The 25,245-nt window shown below is 44.6% G+C and overlaps 1 protein-coding gene across 1 annotated transcript; it reads left to right on the plus strand.

Moving 5' to 3' along the window:
- The first annotated feature begins 501 nt into the window (after positions 1 to 501).
- LOC144503012 (C-signal-like) lies at positions 502 to 24,313 on the plus strand. Its single transcript, XM_078227516.1, has 6 exons — positions 502 to 855; positions 9,238 to 9,289; positions 11,134 to 11,321; positions 13,025 to 13,165; positions 19,682 to 19,792; positions 23,981 to 24,313. Exons 1-6 carry the CDS (start codon positions 706 to 708, stop codon positions 24,092 to 24,094), a joined length of 756 nt encoding a protein of 251 aa, XP_078083642.1. The 5' UTR covers positions 502 to 705; the 3' UTR covers positions 24,095 to 24,313.
- Positions 24,314 to 25,245: the final 932 nt, after the last annotated feature.

Raw genomic sequence — 25,245 nt, forward strand, 5'->3', positions numbered from 1 at the left:
TAAATATTTGGAAAGTGCTGGGCTGTGGGGGAAAGGGGCAGGATTGGTCCTAGCTGGAGCCCCTCTTGTTAGGGCTGATCTGTGAGGGCTAGAATACAAGAACAGGGACGTACTTGTGAGGCAGTATAAGGCTCTGCTCAGACCCCATTAGGAGTATTGTGAGCAGTTTTGGGCCCCATATCTAAGGAAGGATGTGCTGGCCTTGGAAAGGGTCCAGAGGAGGTTCACAAGAAATATCCCTGGAATGAAGAGCTTGTCGTATGAGGAACAGTAAGGGGCTTTAGATTGGTTTCACTGGTCGGCGCAACATCAAGGGTCGAAGGGCCTGTCCAGCACTGTTATGTTTTATGTTAACCATTCCTCATTCATGATGTGGAGATGCCGGCGTTGGACTGGAGTAGGCACAGTAAGTAGTCTCACAACACCAGGTTAAAGTCCAACAGGTTTATTTGGTAGCACAAGCTTTCGGAGCTTTGCCCCTTCATCAACCTGACAGCTGGTGTTGTGAGACTACTTACTGTGCCTACTCCAGTCCAACGCCGGCATCTCCACACCTTGTCTTATGGACATTGCTGGGGCTGTGCTTTTAGCGGATTGGTCTGCGAGCGCGAGGGCGGGATGAGTGACTGACCTTTTGAACCTGGGAATGTCCCTGACGGAGCGGAGAGTCAGGCGGCTGCGGAGAGGGAGGAGACCGCGGGCGGGATGCAGACTGCCCAGCCGTTCAGGTCGGTGCTGGTGACCGGCTCCAACCGGGGCCTGGGCCTGGAGCTGCTTCGCCAGTTGGCGCAGGCTGAGCCGCCGCCTCGATACCTGTTCGCCGGCTGCAGGGACCCCGAGAGCCCGCGGGCCCAGGTGAGTGGCTTCAGCCTCAACTGTAAAGATCAAGTGAATAAAATTCACTCCTCCTCCCCCCTGCATTTGCTGTTTTAATCTTTCTTTCACCATGAGAAAGTGATTAAAAACATGTTTTCTTTCCCTGAAAAAGACCAGAATATTGGAAATGGTGCAATCTTAGATTAATATCCCAACACATTTTAGGCTGTATTTTCCAGTCACTGTAATTGGGCCACATGGCTCTATGCCATGTGGTCCAATCTTTGTCCCTTATTACCGAATCAATCTTTCACCAAAAAGGAGCAATGGCTTGTTTGAGGCGCTTACCTTCCCAATCTTGTCCATCTCTTCCAAGGTTGTACAAGTGTATAGTATTGACTCTGGTTGTCATCCCTTAGCTGTCTCTGGGAATGGTGCAGTGGAATGCCAACCAAGGCAGATCCTCCTTCCATCTACTTCAAAGCCTAGTGGAATATTGACCTTTGTCTTGAGGGAATTGGAATACAAAAGTGAGGGAAGAAATGCTTCAACTGAAGCAGAGCCTTGAATGAATCACATCTGGAGTGGGTGTCAAAGCTCCAAAAAGATTTATAATTGCCTCAGAAGAAGTATTGTGTAGATTCACCATCCAGAATGACATCAGACTTTACAGGATTAAATTATAAGAATGAGTTAACACTCTATAGGTATGTCAGGAGTAAAAGAATGACTAGGGTAAGATTAGGGCCAGTCAAGGACAGTAGTGGGAAGTTGTGCGTGGAGTCTGAAGAGATAGGAGAGGCACTAAATGAATATTTTTTGTCGGCATTCACACTGGAGAGGGACAGTGTTGTCGAGGGGAGTACTGAGATGCAGGCTGATGGACTGGATGGGATTGATGTTCATAAGGAGGAGGTGTTAGCAATTATGGAAAGGGTAAAAATAGATAAGTCCCCTGGGCCGGATGGGATTTATCCTAGGATTCTCTGGGAGGCTAGAGAGGAGATTGCAGAGCCTTTGACTTTGATCTTTGTGTCGTCATTGTCTATAGGAACAGTGCCAGAAGACTGGAGGATAGCAAATGTTGTTCCTTTGTTCAAGAAGGGGAGTAGGGACAACCCTGGTAATTATAGACCGGTGAGCCTTACTCCTGTTGTGGGCAAAGTATTGGAAAGGATTATAAGAGATAGGATTTATAATCACCTAGAAAGGAATAATTTGATTAGGGATAGTCAGCACAGTTTTGTGAAGGGTAGGTCGTGCCTCACAAACCTTATTGAGTTCTTTGAGAAGGTGACCAAAGAGGTGGATGAGGGTAAAGCGGTTGATGTGGTGTATATGGATTCCAGCAAAGCGTTTGATAAGGTTCCCCATGGTAAGCTTTTGCAAAAAATACGGTCACATGGGATTGAGGGTGATTTAGTGGTTTGGATCAGGAATTGGCTAGCTGGAAGAAAACAGAGAGTGGTGATTGATGGGAACTATTCATCCTGGAGTTCAGTTACTAGTGGTGTATTGCAAGGATCTGTTTTGGGGCCACTGCTGTTTGTCATTTTTATTAATGACCTGGATGAGGGCGTGGAAGGATGGATTAGTAAATTTGCGGATGACACTAAAGTCGGTGGAGTTGTAGACAGTGCGGAGGGAAGTGGCAGGTTACAGAGGGACATAGATAAGCTGCAGAGCTGGGCTGAGAAGTGGCAAATGGAGTTTAATGTGGAAAAGTGTGAGGTGATTCACTTTGGAAAGAGTAACAGGAATACAGAGTACTGGGCTAATGGTAAGATACTTGGTAGTGTGGATGAACAGAGGGATTTAGGTTTCCATTTGCATAGATCCCAGAAAGTTGGCACCCAGGTTGATAGGGTTGTTAAGAAGGCGTACAGTGTGTTAGCTTTTATTGGTAGAGGGATTGAGTTTCGGAGCCAGGAGGTCATGCTGCAACTGTACAAAACTCTGGTGCGGCCGCATTTGGAGTATTGCGTACAGTTCTGGTCGCCGTATTATAGGAAAGATGTGGAAGTGTTGGAAAGGGTGCAGAGGAGATTTACCAGGATGTTGCCTGGTATGGTGGGAAAATCGTATGAGGAAAGGCTGAGGGGCTTGAGGTTGTTTTCGTTAGAGAGAAGAAGGTTAAGAGGTGACTTAATAGAGGCATACAAGATGATCAGAGGATTAGATAGGGTGGATAGTGAGAGCCTTTTTCCTCGGATGGTGATGGCTAGCACGAGGGGACATAGCTTTAAATTGAGGGGTGAGAGATATAGGACAGATGTTAGAGGTAGGTTCTTTACTCAGAGTAGTAAGGGCGTGGAATGCCCTGCCTGCAGCAGTAATGGACTCATCAACATTAAGAGCATTCAAATGGTTATTGGATAAACATATGGATGATATTGGAATAGTGTAGATTAGAGGGGCTTTAGATTGGTTCACTGGTCGGCACAACATTGGGGGCCGAAGGGCCTGTACTGCGCTGTAATGTTCTATGTTCAAACTCTGTTGATATTCCCTTGAATTTAGATGGATAAGGTTGATCCAATCAAGATGTTTATAATGGTGAAGGGATTTGAGTGCGGACAACAGAGAATTCCTATGGAGGAATCCAGAACAAGGGTTCATAAACCTGAAATTAGAACTATCCACTTTTGAGTGCAGCTGTACTAAGTTGTGCATAAACCCTTGGTACGCAAACATCAACTGTCACTATGTGCTGAGGTTCGACAGTCCCCAGGCTTGCGAAAGAAGGGTCTAGCCACATTGTCATGTAACACTCCATTCAGTTAAACTGTGCTGTATTATCTGTCCATTATGGAAAAGTTTATGGCCGGTGATGAGAAGGGCCCATCCTGTCAGATCTTTCCTGCACATCCAGTATCTCCCCTTTCGCCTGTTGCCTTTGATGGGGCTGTGGTGGGGAAGAAACTGTTCATCTCCTTCTGTTACAAAGAAGATTTGGAAAGAGAGGCAGTGGCTTTTGTCGAGGTTCACCCTAAGCCGCTCCATGACATAGGACACTACTCTTTGGGCTGTTTTCAGGAACATTAGTATTTACTGTGGCTGGAGGACCATCAACTTAGTGAAATATGCTGTTTGGTCTGCCCGAAACTTACTTGTTTTCCAGTGCAAAGAGTTCTCCATGATTAAGTGTTGCAGACTGACACATTTCAAGATTCATAACTATATGCTGATGGTTGCACTAAAGCCTGAGACAGCCTCAAAGACACAATGGGGGAAACAACCCACCTTAAGTGCTTTCAGTCATAGTGCACTGAAGAGCTGGAGTCGGGGTAGAACCCCTCGGGCTGTATGTTTGATATGTAGTGAATCTTCTAAATATTAATTGTAAATGTAGTATTGGAATAAACTAATTTGATTTACACTTTACGTAAGTGCGGCACTGTGGTTAGCACTGTTGCCTCATAGTGCCAGGGACCTGGATTCAATTCCAGCCTCGAGTGGCTGTGTAGAGTTTGCATGTTCTCCGCATGTCTGTGTGGGTTTCCTCCAAGTGCTTCAGTTTCCTCCCACACTTCAAAGATGTGCAGGTTAGATTGATTAACCCTTAAAAAATTGCCCCTTAGTGTCAGCAGGACCAGCAGGGTAAATAGGTGGAGTTACAGGGATAAGGCCTGGGTGGGATTGTTGTCGGTGCAGGCTCGATGGGCCTAATGGCCTCCTTCTGCAGTGTATCGATTCTATTCTAATGTCAACATTGAATGGTCATGTAATGTACTTTTATAAATTTTAAGAATAAAGTATGTTTTGGAGGAAAGAGGATGGTACTGAAAGATTTTTTGCACACCGGGGTTAATGAAAATCTGGAATGTTCTCAAAAACCTGTGGATGCTGAGTCAATTGAAATTTTTAGGACTGAAATCAACAGATTCTTATTGGGTAAGGGTACCAAGAGATATGGAGCAAAAGTGTATAAATTATCTGATTGAATGGTGGAACAAGCTCAAGGCCTACCAATGTTCCCACGCAGCAAAATCTCCACTTCACTATCCAATAAATGGCTTTGTCATTTTGTCACACACTCCATTTGCTGCTGGCACCTTTTACCCTGCTTTCCTTTATCAGCTACCCTTGCATTGTACAGCATTTACAAAGGCTGAAAATGCATTTGAAATACTTTGAAAAATCTGGAAGAATTATCTTTTTAATTTTGAAAATGTTAACTATCAATGTTCCCTGTCAATAATGTTATCAATGGAACTAAAACTTCAGTCCATAATGTGATGTCATCCAAAAGGTCTTAAAATACACAACTTCTTTTTCCTTCAGATACCATGGTAAAGAATCATAGAATCCCTACAGTGCAGAAGGAGACCATTCGGCCCATAGAGTCTGCACCGACCACAATCCCACCCAGGCCCTATTCCCATAACCCCACATATTTACTCTGCTAATCCCCCTGACTCTAGGGTCAATTTATCATGGCCAATCAACCTAACCCGCACATCTTTGGAATGTGGGAGGAAACCAGAGCACCCGGAGGAAACCCACACAGACACAGGGAGAATGTGCAAACTCCACATAGACAGTGACCCGAAGCTGGAATTGAACCCGGGTCCCTGGCGCTGTGAGGCAGCAGTGCTAGCCACTGTGCCACCCCAAGAGGGCATTGATGACCATTTGCTTCCATTTGGATTGGTCCATAATTATGTTTGGTAAAGTACTGCAATGGTTTGCTGCAGTTTTCTCCCTCCCAAACAGTGCTGTGGGTATACCTATAGTAAGAAGTCTCACACTTCTTACTATAGGTATAAAGAAGTAATATCTTCTTTATACCTATATAAAGGTTATTATAGGTATAACCTTTATATACCTATAAAGGTTAAAGGTTCAACAGGTTTATTTGGTAGCACTAGCCACAAGCTTTCGGAGCGCTGCCCCTTCATCAGGTGAGTTATCTATACCTCAGATATACCTATGCCTCAGGGACTGCAGCAGTTCAGGAACAGTAAGAAGTCTCACAACACCAGGTTAAAGTCCAACAGGTTTATTTGGTAGCAAATACCATAAGCTTTCGGAGCACAGCTCCTTCGTCAGATGGGGTGGATATCTGTTCTCCAACAGTGCACAGACACAGAAATCAAGTTACAGAATACTAATTGGAATGCAAATCTCTACAGCCAGCCAGGTCTTAAAGGTACAGATAATGTGGGTGGAGGGAGCATTCAACACAGGTTCAAGAGATGTGTATTGTCTCCAGACAGAACAGCTAGTGAGATTCTACAAGCCCAGGAGGCAAGCTGTGGGGGTTACTGATAATGTGACATAAATCCAACATCCCGGTTTAGGCCGTCCTCATGTGTGCGGAACTTGGCTATCAGCAGTTCAGGAAGGCAGCTCACCGCCACCACCTTGTGGGCAATAAATGCTGGCCGAGCCAGCGACACCTACATCCCATAAATTAAGAACATAAGAAATAGGAGCAGGAGTAGGCCATCTAGCCCCTCGAGCCTGCCCCGCCATTCAATAAGATCATGGCTGATCTGAAGTGGATCAGTTCCACTTACCCGCCTGCTCCCCATAACCCTTAATTCCCTTACCGATCAGGAATCCATCTATCCGTGACTTAAACATATTCAACGAGGTAGCCTCCACCACTTCAGTGGGCAGAGAATTCCAGAGATTCACCACCCTCTGAGAGAAGAAGTTCCTCCTCAACTCTGTCCTAAACTGACCCCCCCCCCCCTTTATTTTGAGGCTGTGCCCTCTAGTTCTAGTTTCCTTTCTAAGTGGAAAAAAATCTCTCCATCTCTACCCTATCCAGCCCCTTCATTATCTTATAGATCTCTATAAGATTCCCCCCCCCCCCCCCCCCTCAGCCTTCTAAATTCCAACGAGTACAAGCCCAATCTGCTCAGTCTCTCCTCATAATCAACACCTCTCATCTCTGGTATCAACCTGGTGAACCTTCTCTGCACTCCCTCCAAGGCCAATATATCCTTCCGTTAATAAGGGGACCAATACTGCGCACAGTATTCCAGCTGCGGCCTCACCAATGCCCTGTACAGATGCAGCAAGACATCTTTGCTTTTATATTCTATCCCCCTTGCGATATAGGCCAACATCCCATTTGCCTTCTTGATCACCTGTTGCACCTGCAGACTGGGTTTTTGCATCTCATGCACAAGGACCCCCAGGTCCCTTTGCACAGCAGCATGTTGCAATTTTTTTCCATTTAGATAATAATCCAATTTGCTATTATTTCTTCCAAAGTGAATAACCTCGCATTTGTCAACATTATACTCCATCTGCCAGATCCTCGCCCACTCACTCAGCCTGTCCAAATCTCTCTGCAGACCTTCTACGCCCTCCACATGATTCACTTTTCCACTTATCTTTGTGTCGTCTGCAAACTTTGTTACCCGACACTCAGTCCCCTCTTCCAGATCGTCTATATAAATGGTAAATAGTTGAAGCCCCAGTACCGATGCCTGCAGCACGCCACTAGTTGCCATCTGCCAACCAGAAAAGCACCCATTTATTCCGACTCTCTGCTTCCTGTCGGATAGCCAATCCCCAATCAACGCTAACACCCTACCCCCAACTCCGTGTGACCCAATCTTCTTCAGCAACCTTTTGTGAGGCACCTTATCAAACGCCTTTTGGAAATCCAAAAACACCGCATCCACCGGTTCCCCTCCGTCAACCGCACTAGTCACATCTTCATAAAAATCCAACAAGTTCGTCAAGCAAGACTTTCCCCTCATGAATCCATGCTGCGTCTGCTTAATCGAACCATTCTTATCCAGATGGCCTGCTATTTCTTCTTTAATGATGGATTCCAGCATTTTCCCAACTACAGACGTTAAGCTAACCGGCCTGTAGTTACCCGCCTTTTGTCTATTTCCTTTTTTTAAGACAGCGGCGTAACATTAGCCGTTTTCCAATCCGCCGGCACTACCCCAGAATCCAACGAATTTTGATAAATAACCACTAACGCATCCGCTATTACCTCTGACATTTCTTTCAGTACCCTGGGATGCATTCCATCCGGGTCTGGGGACTTGTCCACCTTCAGTCCCATTTGTCTACCAAGCACTGCCTCCCTGGTAACATTAATTGTATTGAGTACCTCTCCTCCTACCAACCCTCTATCGTTAATATTTGGTAAACTATTTGTGTCTTCCACCGTGAAGACCGACACAAAAAACTTATTTAAAGTTTCAGCCATTTCCTCATTTCCCACTATTAAATCCCCCCTCTCGTCCTCCAAGGGTCCAACATTCACTCTAGCCACTCTATTCCTTTTTATATATTTGTAAAAGCTTTTACTATCATTTTTTATATTTAGAGCTAGCCTAGCTTCATAACCTATCTTTCCTTTCTTTGTCGCTTTCTTAGTCGTTCTTTGTTGTTTCTTACGTTTTCCCAATCTTCCGATTCTCCACTATTTTTGGCCACTCTGTATGCATCGGTCTTTAATTTAATACTCTCCTTAATTTCCTTTGTTATCCACGGCTGGTTATCCCTTTTCTTACAGTCCTTCTTTATCACCGGAATATATTGTTGCTGAGTACTGAAAAGGATCTCCTTAAAAATCCTCCACTGTTCCTCAGCTGTCCTACCTACCAGTCTGCTCTCCCAGTCCACCTTAGCCAATTCAGCCCTCATCCTATCATACTTCCCTCTGTTCAAACAGAGGACACTGGTATGGGACCCCACTTTCTCCTCTTCCATTTTAAAAGTATGGCTGACCAGGAAACTCTCCCTCTCTTACAGCCTGCCGTCAGGTGTATTGGAAGGATTTACAGACTGACAATCAACCTATTTGGCCACATTATGAATGCACCTTCCATGGCCATCAAGCCCTGAAGTGGGACTTGAACCTGGAACTTCTGGCCCAGAGATAGGGACGCTATCACTGCGCTACCAGACCTCCACACAACCGCAGCATGTATTATCTGAAGAAAAGTTATATGGACTCAAACCATTGACTCTGTTTCTCTCTTCGTAGATGCTGCCAGACCTCCTGAGTCTTTTCAGCATTTTCTGTTCTTATGTCAGATTTCCAGCATCAGCAGTATTTTGCTTTTATATCAGTATGTGTTCAACTTTGTTCTGCAAGCATCCTTTCACTAATGAAAATCTTTCCTAACTCTGTCTCCTACATGTTTCCTTGAGAGAGAATTTGCACTTAACTGCAAAACACTACAGTAGCTGGCATCAAAAAGTCACTAGTTGATCATGTAAGACAGGTCAGACAAATTTTTGTTTGACAAGGGAGTCAGAGTTTATGGAGGGGCAGGCAGGAAAGCGGAGTTAAGGCCACAATCAGATCCATGATCTTATTGAATGGCAGAGCTGGCTTGAGGGGCCAGCTGGCCTATTCCTGCTCCTATTTCCTGTGTTCTCATGTTATGTAACAGAAGATATTCTGTATGAAACCCATGTCTCTGTTCTCCACAGGATCTTGGGAACCTGGCAAAGCGTTTCTCGAACATAGAAGTACTTAAGTTGGGTAAGTGTTTAGCGATCCTGTAGTAATTTTAGTTAAGAATGCACTGTAAATTTTCTTGCTCTCTGAATTTTTTTTTTTAACCAAAGGTTCCATCTTATATATAGATGGCCTACATCAGAAAACAAATCGATAGATTGAACTTATTGGTGCTATTAGTGTAAATATTTAATGACATTCATCCAATCAGTTTACATATTTATTGAATATATTAGTGATATTGATTAGCTGAATTTATAAAGTTGGGTTTTTGGAAGTAGGCACTTTAAGTTGGTACTTGGCCCCTGTAATATTTGGATGAGTCCAGAGAACCTTTAAAAGAACAGAGGTGAACAATTCCATAACATTGAGAAGGCAGTTTTGCACGGTCTTGAGGCAGCACACTGGTGAGCAGTGCGCCAGGGACCCGGGTTTGTTTCCCGGCTTGGGTCACTGTCTGTGGAGTCTGCACATTCTCCACCGTGTCTGCGTGGGCTTCCTCCAGTTGCTCCGGTTTCCTCCCATGGTCTGAAAGACATGCTGGGTTAGGTGCATTGGCCATGCTAAATTTTCCCTCCGTGTACCCGAACAGGTGCTGGAGTGTGGCGACTAGGGGATTTTCACAGTAACTTCATTGCAGTGTTAATATAAGCCTACTTGTAGCACTAATAAACGTTAACATGCATTGTTCTCCAGTTCCTCTTGTCTTTCCCCTCATGCCCTTTCCAAACTCAGCTTGTCCACATGACCCACCTCTTGCTCCCCCGACTCTACTCCCACTAACCAGCTGATCACACAACTTTCCTTCCTGGTTCCCATGCCAGCTGATATTGTCAGCAGTTCCCTCTTCAGTTACTGACTCTTGATTGTATCGTGATTGTGCTGATGGTGTGCATTAGCTGATGATGGACTGGAGCCCCTTTAAATAGAGAGAGACTGAAACTCTGGTTGTTAAGTCAATAGATGTATGCTAGTAATGTGTAACTCTGCAAACAACTATACAGCTGTGTAAAGATCGGCTGCAATTCTACCCTTCACCAACTGGCTTTCTGGAATGGAACGTGGTCGCAGAGAATGGTTGTCTGAAGGTGAAGATTGGGAGCTGAGGGAAAAAAAATCAGACAGGAAGCTGCAATCCTAGTAGCCATTGTGGAAAATGGCAGAAAGTAAATTATTGAGGTATGATTATTCTCGGAGTCTGAATCATATAATCAGTACAAGAATGAGGACACCGACCAAAGGTGAAACAGATTCCACTCAATTTATCTGAAGAAGAGACAGAGGTTGGGAACCTAAGAAAATAAAGAGAATTGTAAACAATATTTTGGCTAATTGCTTGCCCTGATGTAGACAGTCTTTATGGAATTTGAATTAGACATACAAGGTAAGAATATTGTGAGTTAATGATGAGGTATCCCAAAGATGGTATAAGTAACTGACAGAAGCTGTGTAACTTTGAATAGAGCTTCCAGGCCAGTGAGGGAAGGATTGGCCAGTCCTGTTGGACTTGAGATTCAACCTAGAATTGCATATATGTAGATATTAGATGAGAACAGAATCAGTTTGGCAGTGTGACCTGGAACATTTGTTTAGAGGCTTGTGTGTTATTAATGGCTACTTGGCAGCGAAACTAGGTGATGATTGCATTTGCAGTCACATCTCTGCAAGGCATGAATACCTTCAGCACTATTCAGAACAATTCAACTTCTATCTTCGGTCTATTTCCCAAGCAGTCAATTTGCAGAGCAATGCAGGTGTTGGCCGTAGTGTGCAGCAGTCTCCTTTATACTGTAATGTGGTGAGTTGCTTTTAAAATGGAAAAATGCAATATAAATATGGAACTAAAACTCTTATTTGATGTTTTAAAGATGTTGATGATTTTGGCAGCATCCAAGAGTGTGCTGATCAGATTGAGAAGATATTGGAAAACGATGGTCTAAATCTGCTAATAAATAATGCTGGAGTCAACTATGGTGGCGCCCTCAACGAAGTTACTCCTGAAATAATGATGAATAGTTACAGAACCAATGCTGTCGGACCAATGATGGTAACCAAGGTAACATCGCGTTCTTGTACTTGTTGCAAGTTTGCAGTTATGATTGGTTTTAATGTATTGCATCATTGATTCCCTTATTCTTTGAATGAATGGGGAAAGGAGAGCTAGGGTACAGGGTGGCCACCATACAATCCTTTACACAGGAACAGGCGCAAGTAATATTGTATGAATTATATACTCAATGTAACAAATTTTGTACTGTGGTGGGCACCATGGTGGCTTATTTAAAAATCATGTTTGCATTTTGTCTTGATGGTTTTTCAACTTCATCTGTATTGACGAACTGTTGTGATTCTGGTTATCCACATGTGGTCCTCAATCGATGCACCCTCAGTTTGCGCTAACTGCAATTTTGGCTGAGTTAACCTGGTAATTACAAAGGAGCAGAGAACATCGTCATTGAGAAGGCTGAGCAAAATATTTTAGAAATTCAATATTTAAAACTAAATCCTGAATTTCTAAACTAAAAACATAAAATGCTGGAATTGCGCAGCAGGTCTGGTAGCATCAATGGAGAGAGAAACAAGAGTTAACAATTCAGTTGGATGGCTTTCAACAGAATGTTGGTTGTGTAATGAATTGTGAGTTGCTTTTGAAGTGCGATAAGCTATGCAAAGCTTGTATGATTCCACTTCAAAATCTACGTATCATTTCCCCAAATATTATATTATCCTTTTGATAATATTATAGACACGTGTATTGTTATTATCACTTAACAATTCTCACCACATTGTTAAGCTTTATATGTTTTTAAACCTAACATGAAAGATTACAAAAGAGCAAATGGGATAGCACACATGTTCATCTGTGGTACAGTGTCCCTTTCCCTGGTACGTTAAATATTAATTTTCATTGTAGTTCTTTCATTTTCCAATGACATAGGGAGGAGTTATACAATAAATGGCAGAGTCATCAGGAGTATAGAAACACAGAGGGACCTAGGTGTGCAAGTCCACAAATCCTTGAAGGTGGCAACACAGGTGGTGAAGAAGGCATATGGTATGCTTGCCTTTATAGGACGGGGTATAGAGTATAAAAGCTGGAGTCTGATGATGCAGCTGTATAGAACACTGGTTAGGCCACATTTGGAGTACTGCGTCCAGTTCTGGTCGCCGCACTACCGGAAGGACGTGGAGGCATTGGAGAGAGTGCAGAGAAGGTTTACCAGGATGTTGCCTGGTATGGAGGGTCTTAGCTATGAGGAGAGATTGGGTAGACTGGGGTTGTTCTCCTTGGAAAGACGGAGAATGAGGGGAGATCTAATAGAGGTATACAAGGTTATGAAGGGTATAGATAGGGTGAACAGTGGGAAGCTTTTTCCCAGGTCGGAGGTGACGATCACGAGGAGTCACGGGCTCAAGCTGAGAGGGGCGAAGTATAACTCAGACATCAGAGGGACGTTTTTTACACAGAGGGTGGTGGGGGCCTGGAATGCGCTGCCAAGTAGGGTGGTGGAGGCAGGCACGCTGACATCGTTTAAGACTTAACTGGATAGTCACATGAGCAGCCTGGGAATGGAGGGATACAAACGATTGGTCTAGTTGGACCAAGGAGCGGCACAGGCTTGGAGGGCCGAAGGGCCTGTTTCCTGTGCTGTACTGTTCTTTGACGTCATTTTTAAATAATTTTTTAAGTAAACTAAGTCCTATCTTCATTTCGGATGTTTAATATTTGTTCGTGCTATTTCTTGCTTTATTTTGCAGGCTTTTCTGCCAGCTTTGCTGCGAGCAGCGCGGCTGAATGATAAATTTAAAACAACAGTTATCAACATGTCCTCCATCATGGCCTCAATGGAGCAGTTTGACAGTACAAGTGCGGCAGCATATGCATACCGGATCAGCAAGGTCAGCATGCTCCAATATACAGAGTAAAAATGATGAAACAGATATAAAAGACACTTCTTGTGCAAATAAATTTATGTGCTATTGGCTGTACTTGCTCTTCTTCCAAGCCATCAACCAAAGCATTTTATGATGCAGGGAGCAGTGCTAGGTAGTGAATCATAGAACATAGAACAGTACAGCACAGAACACGCCCTTCGGCCCACGATGTTGTGCCGAGCTTTATCTGAAACCAAGATCAAGCTATCCCACTCCCTATCATCCTGGTGTGCTCCATGTGCCTATCCAATAACCGCTTAAATGTTCCTAAAGTGTCTGACTCCACTATCACTGCAGGCAGTCCATTCCACACCCCAACCACTCTCTGCGTAAAGAACCTACCTCTGATATCCTTCCTGTATCTCCCACCACGAACCCTATAGTTATGTCCCCTTGTAATAGCTCCATCCACCCGAGGAAATAGTCTTTGAACGTTCACTCTATCTATCCCCTTCATCATTTTATAAACCTTTATTAAGTCTCCCCTCAGCCTCCTCCGCTCCAGAGAGAACAGCCCTAGCTCCCTCAACCTTTCCGCATAAGACCTACCCTCCAAACCAGGCAGCATCCTGGTAAATCTCCTCTGCACTCTTTCCAGCGCTTCCACATCCTTCTTATAGTGAGGTGACCAGAACTGCACTCAATATTCCAAATGTGGTCTCACCAAGGTCCTGTACAGTTGCAGCATAACCCCACGGCTCTTAAACTCCAACCCCCTGTTAATAAAAGCTAACACACTATAGGCCTTCTTCACAGCTCTATCCACTTGAGTGGCAACCTTTAGAGATCTGTGGATATGGACCCCAAGATCTCTCTGTTCCTCCACAGTCATCAGAACCCTACCTTTGACCCTGTAATCCACATTTAAATTAGTCCTACCAAAATGAATCACCTCACATTTATCAGGGTTAAACTCCGTTTGCCATTTTTCAGCCCAGCTTTGCATCCTATCTATGTCTCTTTGCAGCTTACAACAGCCCTCCACCTCATCCACTACTCCACCAATCTTGGTGTCATCAGCAAATTTACTGATCCACCCTACAGCCCCCTCCTCTTAAGTCATTAATAAAAATCACAAAGAGCAGAGGACCAAGCACTGATCCCTGTGGCACTCCGCTAGCAACCTGCCTCCAGTCCGAAAATTTTCCATCCACCACCACCCTCTGTCTTCGATCAGATAGCCAGTTACCTATCCAATCGGCCAACTTTCCCTCTATCCCAAACCTCCTTACTTTCATCATAAGCCGTCTATGGGGGACTTTATCAAACGCCTTACTAAAATCCATGTATATGACATCAACTGCCCTACCTTCATCAACACACTTAGTTACCTCCTCAAAAAATTCAATCAAATTTGTGAGGCACGACTTGCCCTTCACGAATCCGTGCTGACTATCCCGGATTAATCCGCATCTTTCTAAATGGTCGTAAATCCCATCCCTAAGGACCTTTTCCATCAATTTACCAACCACCGAAGTAAGACTAACCGGTCTATAATTACCAGGGTCATTTCTATTCCCTTTCTTAAACAGAGGAACAACATTTGCCACTCTCCAGTCCTCTGGCACCATCCCCGTGGACAGTGAGGACCCAAAGATCAAAGCCAAAGGCTCTGCAATCTCATCCCTTGCCTCCCAAAGAATCCTAGGATACATTTCATCAGGCCCAGGGGACTTATCGACCTTCAGTTTATTCAAAACTGCCAGGACATCCTCCCTCCGAACATCTATTTCCTCCAGCCTATTAGCCTGTAACACCTTCTCTTCCTCAAAAACATGGCCCCTCTCCTTCGTGAACACTGAAGAAAAGTATTCATTCATCACCATGCCTATCTCTACTGACTCCATACACAAGTTCCCACTACTGTCCTTGACCGGCCCTAACCTCACCCTGGTCATTCTTTTATTCCTCACATAAGAGTAAAAAGCCTTGGGGTTTTCCTTGATCCGACCCGCCAAGGACTTCTCATGTCCCCTTCTAGCTCTCCTAAGCCCCTTTTTCAGGTCATTCCTTGCTAACTTGTAACCCTCAATCGAGCCATCTGAACCTTGTTTCCACATCCCTACATAAGCTTCCCTCTTCCTTTTCACAAGACATTCCACCTCTTTCGTGAACCATGGTTCCCTCACTCGGCCATTTCCTCCCTACCTATCAAGGACACCCAGTATTTGTTCCTTGAAAAAGTTCCACTTTTCATTAGTGCCTTTCCCTGACAGTTTCTGTTCCCATCTTATGCCCCCTAATTCTTGCCTAATCGCATCATAATTACCTCTCCCCCAATTGTAAACCTTGCCCTGCCGTACGGCCCTATCCCTCTCCATTGCAATAACAAAAGGCACCGAATTGTGGTCACTATCTCCCAAGTGCTCTCCCACAACCAAATCTAACACTTGGCCCGGTTCATTTCCCAGTACCAAATCCAATGTGGCCTCACCTCTTGTCGGCCTATCCATGTATTGTGTCAGGAAACCCTCCTGCACACACTGCACAAAAACTGCCCCATCCGAACTATTTGACCTACAAAGGTTCCAATCAATATTTGGAAAGTTAAAGTCCCCCATGACAACTACCCTGTGACCCCCACACATATCCATAATCTGCTTAGCAATTTCTTCCTCCACATCTCTATTACTATTTGGGGGCCTATAGTAAACTCCTAACAACGTGACCGCTCCTTTCCTATTTCTAACCTCAGCCCATATTACCTCAGTGTGCAGATCCCCCACGAAGTGCCTTTCCGCAGCCGTTAAACTATCCTTGATTAACAGTGCTACTCCTCCACCTCTTTTACCAGCTTCCCTACACTTACTGAAACATCTATACCCCGGAACGTCCAACAACCATTCCTGTCCTTGTTCTACCCACGTCTCCGTAATGGCCACAACATCGTAGTCCCAAGTACCAATCCACGCCCCAAGTTCATCTACCTTGTTCCGGATGCTCCTTGCATTGAAGTAGACACACTTCAACCCACCTTCCTGTCTACCGGTACCCACCCTTGACCCTGATACCTTCCCCACTACCTCACCACCCTCAACACTGACTTCTGGACTATAACTCCTTTTCCCACTCCCTTGACAAATTAGTTTAAACTCCCCTGAAGAGCTGTATAAAATTTCCCCCTCAGGATATTGGTGCCCCTCTGGTCCAGGTGCACCCCGTCCTGTTTGTACAGGTCCCACCTTCCCTAGAATGTGTTCCAATTATCCACGTATCTGAAACCCTCCCTCCTGCACCATCCCTGCAACCACATGTTTAACTGCACTCTCTCCCTGTTCCTCAACTCGCTATCACGTGGCACCGGCAACGTACCAGAGATGACCACATGTTTTGTCTTGGCTCTCAGCTTCCAGCCCAGCTCCCTAAGTTCCTGTTTTAAATCCCCGTCCCTTCTCTTACCTATGTCGTTGGTACCAATGTGTACCACGACTTGTGACTGTTTCCCCTCCCCCTTAAGAATCCGAAGACACGGTCCGAGACGTCACGGACCCTGGCATCCGGGAGTCAACATACCATCCTCGAGTCTCTTTTGCTGCCACAGAACCTCCTATCTATCCCTCCAACTAACGAGTCCCCAATAACTATTGCCCTCCCGCTCTGCCCCTTACCCTCCCGAGCCACAGAGACGGAATCATAGAGTTTTACAGCAAAGCAAGAGTCCCTTCAGCCCATTGTGTCTGAGCCAGCCAAGAAGCACCTATCTATTCAAATCCCATTTTCCAGCAGTTGGTCTGTAGCCTTGCATGCTATGGTGCCTCAGGTGCTCATCTAAATGCTTCTTAAATGCTGTGAGGGTTCCCCCTCAACCACCCTTTCAGATTGAGGTCCAGATTACCCACCACCCTCTGGGTGAATAAGTTTTTCCTCAAGTCCCTTCTAAATCTCCTGCCCCTTATTTTCATAGAATCATAGAAACCCTACAGTGCAGAAGGAGGCCATTCGGCCCATCGAGTCTGCACCGACCACAATCCCACCCAGGCCCTATCCCCACATATTTATCCACTAATCCCTCTAACCTACACATCCCAGGACTCTAAGGGGCAATTTTTAACCTGGCCAATCAACCTAACCCGCACATCTTTGGACTGTGGGAGGAAACCGGAGCACCCGGAGGAAACCCACGCAGACACGAGGAGAATGTGCAAACTCCACACAGACAGTGACCCGGGCCGGGAATCGAACCCAGGACCCTGGAGCTGTGAAGCAGCAGTGCTAACCACTGTGCTACCGTGCCGCCCCCAATCTATGTACCCTAATCTATGTACCCTGAATATTGACCTCTCTCTGCTAAGGGGAAATGTTATCTACCCTATCTATGTCCCTCATAAATTTGTATACTTTTTTCTGTTCTAAAGAAACAGTCGCAGCCTAATGAGCCTCTTGTAGCTGCAACGCTCCAGCCCTCTGCCTACCTTGCCTACCTCAACGTTCCAGCCTCTGCCTACCTCTGCCTACCTCAATGTTCCAGCCCTCTGCCTACCTCTGCCTACCTCAATGTTCCAGCCCTCTGCCTACCTGTGCCTACCTTGCCAGTGTAAAATGGCCTGTATCATTTTGGGTTTTCTAAATCAGAACATGAAGAGCATAAGCAACAATGAGTAATGATGAATGTGTACAGGCAATGGTTAGATCTCAGTTCAAGTACTGTTCATAATTTTGGTTAACCCAAGACAGAACAGATATCAAAACTACAGATAGTACACCATAAATTCACTAGAATAATGCCAGAGATTAGAAACTTTATGGGCTGGAGACACCAGGTCGTATTTAGGTTTTTAAAAAATTATGAAGGGTTTTGCTGGTGAATCGGGAAATAATATTCCCTTGGTTGGGATGTTGTTGGCAAGGGGTCATCAGTTTAAAAGCGTCACTGTTTGAGTGAAAAGGGAAGTTGTTGGAAGAATTTTCCTTTGAGAGAGATGATAGCTCAGTGCTTCCCAAATTTTTAGTCTGACCCCATTCAAATGCCTCAGACTTTGCATGAACCCAGAGTTTAAAAAAATTGGGGCATACGAGAGTTGTTGGGGGCGGCAGTGAAACTTAGCAAAGTGGGAAGTTTTTAAAAAAAATATACACCTACCTTTTCACAATTCTTTTTGCACCAGGAATCAGGGGTCAAAGAAATGTTTGTTAGGCCACACCCACCATTAGAAAAAAGTGACGATTTAAAGGGACTTTGCAGCTGTCAAAACAGTCCATAAGAAGTCCTGACCTCTGCTTAACAACAGGGATTGTAGGCAGAACCCACTGAAAAATGTAAAAGGAGAAGTGAATAAGCATTTGAAGCAGAGGAAGAATAAGGGCTACGGGAACACTGCAGGGCAGTAGCATTAATCCTTGCATGTTCTTGGATTAGCTACAGTGACCCAAATGTAGTGGTCAGTGGCATGGGAAGGGCGGTCGCTGCTGATTGTGAAGAAAGCTGTCCACAGTGACCTAGCGGTCTTGCCCAACAGCAGTTTGCATCTCCCTCCAAATCCAGACAGTGTCAGTGTTACCTGGAACACTTGTTTAGAGGCTTATGTGTTATTAATGGCAATGTCCTCACATATCAGCGATGGTTGCATACCAGCTTGCTGACAATCAAACTGAAGTTTTCATAGACAGCAAACTTCAAAGAAGTTAAAACCTTGAATTTTAATTTAAAATTTCAGGTAATGAAATGAATGTATGATTGTATAAATATAGAACTAAAATAAAGATAAATAAGACCTTCTTTAAATTTACAAAGTTAATTTTTCTATCATTGTGGAGAAATTTGGCATTCCACAAATTAGTCTTTTAGGGCCAGTAAGATTATTTAGCAATAATTATGATTAAAAATGCTGTTTAAAAGCCCAGCTACACCTCATTCAACAAGTTGCAATTTTTTCAAGGGTTTTACAGCGCAACTAAGTGGAAGTTTTTGTCAACTTCTCATTGCAGTCTGTGAAAACCATGACAATGCACCCTATGGAGGAGTACAAACTCAGTGACAGCAACTGCTGCATTATTCTGTGTATGGCCAGGCCCCTGAAGTTGATGTTGATTTTTTTAATTAGTATCAAAAGTAGGTTTACGTTAACAGTGCAATGAAGTTACTGTGAAAATCCCCTAGTCGCCACACTCCGGTGCCTGTTTGGATACACTGAGGGAGAATTTAGTATGGCCAATCCACCTAACCAGCACGTCTTTCAGACTGTGGGAGAAAACCCACGCAGACACAGGGAGAACGTGCAGACTCCACACAGATAGTGACCCAAGCCTGGAATCGAACCTGGGTCCCAGGTGCTGTGAGGCAGCAGTGTTAACCACTGTGCTGCCCCCATTCATTGGAATAACGAAGGTAAACGCTAACAATTTCATTTTTCATACCAAACCAAAATCCAGGCCAGTCACTGAATGGCTGTAAAACACTGCAGTGAACTCCTAGTTTATGTTCTCTGATCTTCAAATGACAATCATTAATCCAGTTTCATGACGATATTGGTTTTTAACCAGGCTGCATTGAATATGGTAACCAAGTGCTTGGCTAATGAGCTGAAACCCCATGGAATCCTTTGTACTTCACTGCATCCTGGCTGGGTTCAAACAGAGATGGGTGGTGAAAAGGTAAGAAAATAAATACTGAGGTCAGGTCTAAAATTATAACCATTAGTACTATATATATGTTACATTCTGGCTAAGTAGTAGATCCCATATTGTACACTTACAAAAAACCTATGTTTTGTTCTTGGATAAATAATTTGCATAAATATTATTCTTCAGTTAGTCTATTTTATCATACTTTCCTCTTTTTTTTTGTGGCTTCCATCAACCTTTATTCTAATCTCCGTTGCCAAGACTAAACTCTATGAATTTGTGTTAGTATATTTTTCAGATGGTGCCACTTTTGCCCTTTGTTCTCCCTTTCCCCTGTTTGGGTTGCATTGCAGTGGTTGAGTAATAGAAAGATAGAAAAACTACAGCACAAAGCAGGTCCTTTGGCCCCACAAGTTGTGCCGAACATGTCCCTACCTTTTAGGCCTACCTATAACCCTCCATCCTATTAAGTCCCATGTACTCATCCAGGAGTCTCTTAAAAGACCCTATTGAGTTTGCTTCCACCACCACTGACGGCAGCCGATTCCACTCACCCACCACCCTCTGTGTGGAAAAACTTGCCCCTAACATTTCCCCTATACCTACCCCCCCAGCACCTTAAACCTGTGTCCTCTTGTAGCAGCCATTTCCACCCTGGGAAAAAGCCTCTGAGAGTCCACCAAATATTTGCCTCTCAACATCTTGTATACCTCTATTAGGTCTCCTCTCATCCTTCATCTCTCCAAGGAGAAAAGACCGAGCTCCCTCAGCCTATCCTCATAAGGCATGCCACTCAATCCAGGCAACATCTTTGTAAATCTCCTCTGCACCCTTTCAATCTTTTCCACATCCTTCCTGTAATGAGGCGACCAGAACTGAGCACAGTACTCCAAGTGGGGTCTGACGAGGGTCTTATATAGCTGCATCATTATCCCCGGACTCCTAAACTCAATCCCTCGATTGATAAAAGCCAGCACACTATACGCCTTCTTAACCACCTCCTCCACCTGCGGGGCCGATTTTAGAGTCCTATGGACCCGGACCCCAAGGTCCTTCTGATCCTCTACAGTACTAAGGGTCTTTCCCTTTATATTGTACTCCTTCATCCCATTTGACCTGCCAAAATGGACCACTACGCATTTATCTGGGTTGAAGTCCATCTGCCACTTCTCCGCCCAGTCTTACATCCTATCTATGTCCCTCTGTAACTTCTGACATCCCTCCAGACTATCCACAACCCCACCAACCTTCGTGCCGTCAGCAAACTTACCAACCCATCCCTCCGCTTCCTCATCCAGGTCATTTATGAAAATGACAAACAGCAAGGGTCCCAGAACAGATCCCTGGGGCACTCCATTGGTGGCCGGCCTCCATTTAGAAAAAGACCCATCTCTACCCACTCTCTGCCTCCTTTGGGCAAGCCAGTTCTGGATCCACAGGGCAGCAGCCCCTTGGATCCCATGCCCTCTCTCTTTTTCTAGAAGCCTTGCATGGGGGACCTTAGAACCATAGAAACATAGAAAAACTACAGCACAAAACAGGCCCTTCGGCCCCACAAGTTGTGCCGAACATATCCCTACCTTTTAGGCCTACCTATAACCCTCCATCCTATTAGGTCCCATGTACTCATCCAGGTGTCTCTTAAAAGACCCTATTGAGTTTGCTTCCACCACCACTGATGGCAGCCGATTCCACTCGCCCACCACCCTCTGTGTGAAAAACTTCCCCCTATAATTTCCCCTGTACCTACCCCCCAGCACTTTAAACCTGTGTCCTCTCGTAGCAGCCATTTCCACCCTGGGAAAAAGCCTCTGAGAGTCCACCCGATCTATGCCTCTCAACATCTTATATCGAACGCCTTGCTAAAATCCATATAAACCACATCTATCGCTTTCCCTTCGTCAATGTGTTTAGTCACATTTTCGAAGAGCTCCACCAGGCTCGTAAGGCACGATCTGCCTTTGACAAAGCCATGCTGAGTATTCTTGAGCATACTAAACCTCTCTAAATAGGAGAGTAACTAATAGGAGGTAACTAAGTGTGTTGATGAAGGTAGGGCAGTTGATGTCATATACATGGATTTTAGTAAGGCGTTTGATAAGGTCCCCCATGGTCAGCTTATGATGAAAGTGAGGAGGTGTGGGATAGAGGGAAAGTTGGCCGATTGGATAGGTAACTGGCTGTCGGGTTGAAGACAGAGGGTGGTGGTGGATGGAAAATTTTCGGATTGGAGGCAGGTTGCTAGCAGAGTGCCACAGGGATCAGTGCTTGGTCCTCTGCTCTTTGTGATTTTTATTAATGACTTAGAGGAGGGGGCTGAAGGGTGGATCAGTAAATTTGCTGATGACACCAAGATTGGTGGAGTAGTGGATGAGGTAGAGGGCTGTTGTAGGCTGCAAAGAGTCATAGATAGGATGCAAAGTTGGGCTGAAAATGGCAAATGGAGTTTAACCCTGATAAATGTGAGGTGATTCATTTTGGTAGGACAAATTTAAATGTGGATTACAGGGTCAAAGGTACGGTTCTGATGACTGTGGAGGAACAGAGAGATCTTGGGGTCCATATCCACAGATCTCTAAAGGTTGCCACTCAAGTGGATAGAGCTGTGAAGAAGGCCTATAGTGTGTTAGCTTTTATTAACAGGGGGTTGGAGTTTAAGAGCCGTGGGGTTATGCTGCAACTGTACAGGACCTTGGTGAGACCACATTTGGAATATTGTGTGCAGTTCTGGTCACCTCACTATAAGAAGGATGTGGAAGCGCTGGAAAGAGTGCAGAGGAGATTTACCAGGATGCTGCCTGGTTTGGAGGGTAGGTCTTGTGAGGAAAGGTTGAGGGAGCTAGGGCTGTTCTCTCTGGAGTGGAGGAGGCTGAGGGGAGACTTGATCGAGGTTTATAAAATGATGAAGGGGATAGATAGAGTGAACATTCAAAGACTATTTCCTCGGGTGGATGGAGCTATTACAAGGGGGCATAACTATAGGGTTCGTGGTGGGAGATATAGGAAGGATATCAGAGGTAGGTTCTTTACGCAGAGAGTGGTTGGGGTGTGGAATGGACTGCCTGCAGTGATAGTGGAGTCAGACACTTTAGGAACATTTAAGTGGTTATTGGATAGGCACATGGAGCACACCAGGATGATAGGGAGTGGGATAGCTTGATTTTGGTTTCAGATAAAGCTCGGCACAACATCGTGGGCCGAAGGGCCTGTTCTCTGCTGTACTGTTCTATGTTCTATAAATGCTCATAAATCTTGTCCCTCAGGATCTTCTCCATCAGCTTACCAACCACTGAGGTTAGACTCACCGGTCGGTAATTTCCTGGACTATCCCTATTCCCCTTCTTGAAAATAGGAACCACATCTGCAATCCTCTGGCACCTCTCCCGTCTCCATCGACGACGCGAAGATCATCACCAGAGGCTCTGCAATCTCTTCCGTCTCCTCCCACAGTAACCTGGGGTACATCCCATCCGGACCCGGCGACTTATCCATCTTGATGCCATTCAAAGATTCCAGCACAACCTCTTTGTTAAAGTCCACATACTCAATCTTTTCAGTCGACCGCACGCCTGCAGTACATCCACCCAGGTCCTTCTCCTCTGTGAAAACCGAGGCAAAATACTCATTGAGCACCTCTGCCATTTCTACTGGTTCCGTACAGACTTTCCCGCTTTCACCTTTTATAGGCCCTATTCCTTCATGTCTCATCCTTTTACTCTTCACATATTTATAGAACGTCTTGGGGTTTTCCTTAATCCTACCTGCCAAGGCCTTCTCGTGACCCCTTCTGGCTCTCCTAATTTCCTTCTTTAGTCCCTTCCTACAAGCCATATACTCATCTAGATCCCTATCTTCGCCAAGCTCTCTGAACCTAATGGTGAAGCTTATTTTATTTCACTGAATTAGCTTGAAGGTGAAGGAAAATCCACGGGACTACTTCATGTGCTTGTCTGTTTGTATATCCCTTCAAGGTGTTTGGGAAAAATCACTTTGTTACGATGCTAACTCTCTTTACCTTAAGGCTGATCCAATAATGCCATGGATGGGAGAAGTCAGCCTGTTCATTTTAATCCAAGTTTTCCCAGGATCTGGCAACTCCACACTGGTTTGGTAGTTGATCCAGAGCTAATCACCCTTAGCAAAATAGACTACAAACTGAGAAATTTACACTTTACTTTTAGACCTGACTAACATTCAGTTTTTATTCACTTTCACAAGGCACCACTCACTAAGGAAGAAAGTGTTCGTGGAATTCTCAAGGTACTGTTGACGCTTTCAGAAAAAGATAATGGATCATTTCTGGACTGGAGAGGTCAGCGTTTACCTTGGTGAAGACTAACTTTCTCAGCATTCATATATCAATTTTACTCTTCACAAAATTTAAAAAGTGGCACAATGTGACTTCATGTGCAAAATTGTTACTGATTTTCAGCAATGCTAACAATGCTTTTGAATGATTGCAGTGTTCTTGAGGTACACCCAATTCTACCTTTTTAATGATTAGATATAAAATGGTGGCTTAATAAAATTATTCCAAAATGGTTATTTTAACTGATTTGTGCATTTTTGCCTTTTTCATTTTTTCAATGTAATTAGATGGATTTTCCATGGCATTGCTCACATCTTGTGGCGCATGTTTGAGTTATCAGGGAACTGGAGAGACTGCAAGCACAGGTAGTGGGAAGGGCATAACCGATGATAAGCATCTGTAACCAGCCCAGCACTCGGGAGAATTGGGAGCCCACTGGGAAAAGACAGTGGGTTGATCAACTGCAACAGAAAGTTTCATATGACATGGGGGTGTCAACTTAAAAATGTGATATGAGAAGTAATGAAACATAGATATTAAATACTGTTGCACATATTTAACTTTAATAGAGGTGACCAAACACACAATTTTTCCCCAGAAAATAAATGTTTTTAACCATTCAGAAATTACATTATAGATGCACATTGGTTATTATTTGGAATTATGGGTGAAACTTCAGACAGGATAGACAGAGTACACAAGTTGGGTGGAGGGGCATCTGGAGAAATCATTGAGGAACCTGTACAATTTTGATTACCATCTGATCAGTGAGCTGCCAATGTGAAAGGCAGTTCATTATTTAGGTGGGGAATTGGGCCAGGAGACCACTGCCCAATCAAGCCTCTGATTGATTCATTATCATATTGTGGCAGTATTCATGATCCAAGTGTACATGGAATGGGCCTTAAAGTTAAAGTTTTATTTATTAGTCACAATTAAGCTTACATTAATACTGCAATTAAGTCACTGTGAAAACCCCTAGTAGCCAGACTCCAGCGCCTGTTCGGGTACACTGGGGAGAATTTAGCTTGGCCAATCCACCTGACTGGCACATTTTTCGGATTGTGGGAGGAAACCAGAGCACCCGGAGGAAACCCACACAGATACAGGGAGAACGTGCAAACTCCACACAGACTGTGACCCAAGCTGGGAATTGAACCCGTGTCCCCTTGGC

Source organism: Mustelus asterias, chromosome 13 (genome assembly GCF_964213995.1).
Source record: "Mustelus asterias chromosome 13, sMusAst1.hap1.1, whole genome shotgun sequence".
Classification (NCBI taxonomy): domain Eukaryota; kingdom Metazoa; phylum Chordata; class Chondrichthyes; order Carcharhiniformes; family Triakidae; genus Mustelus; species Mustelus asterias.

Excerpts from the sequence above, each read along its gene's own strand:
- LOC144503012 (XM_078227516.1), top strand. The coding sequence starts at position 706 with ATGCAGACTGCCCAGCCGTTCAGGTCGGTGCTGGTGACCGGCTCCAAC. Across the intron at positions 11,322-13,024 it reads GACCAATGATGGTAACCAAG|GCTTTTCTGCCAGCTTTGCT; the intron begins GTAACATCGCGT and ends TTTATTTTGCAG. Across the intron at positions 19,793-23,980 it reads CAGAGATGGGTGGTGAAAAG|GCACCACTCACTAAGGAAGA; the intron begins GTAAGAAAATAA and ends CACTTTCACAAG.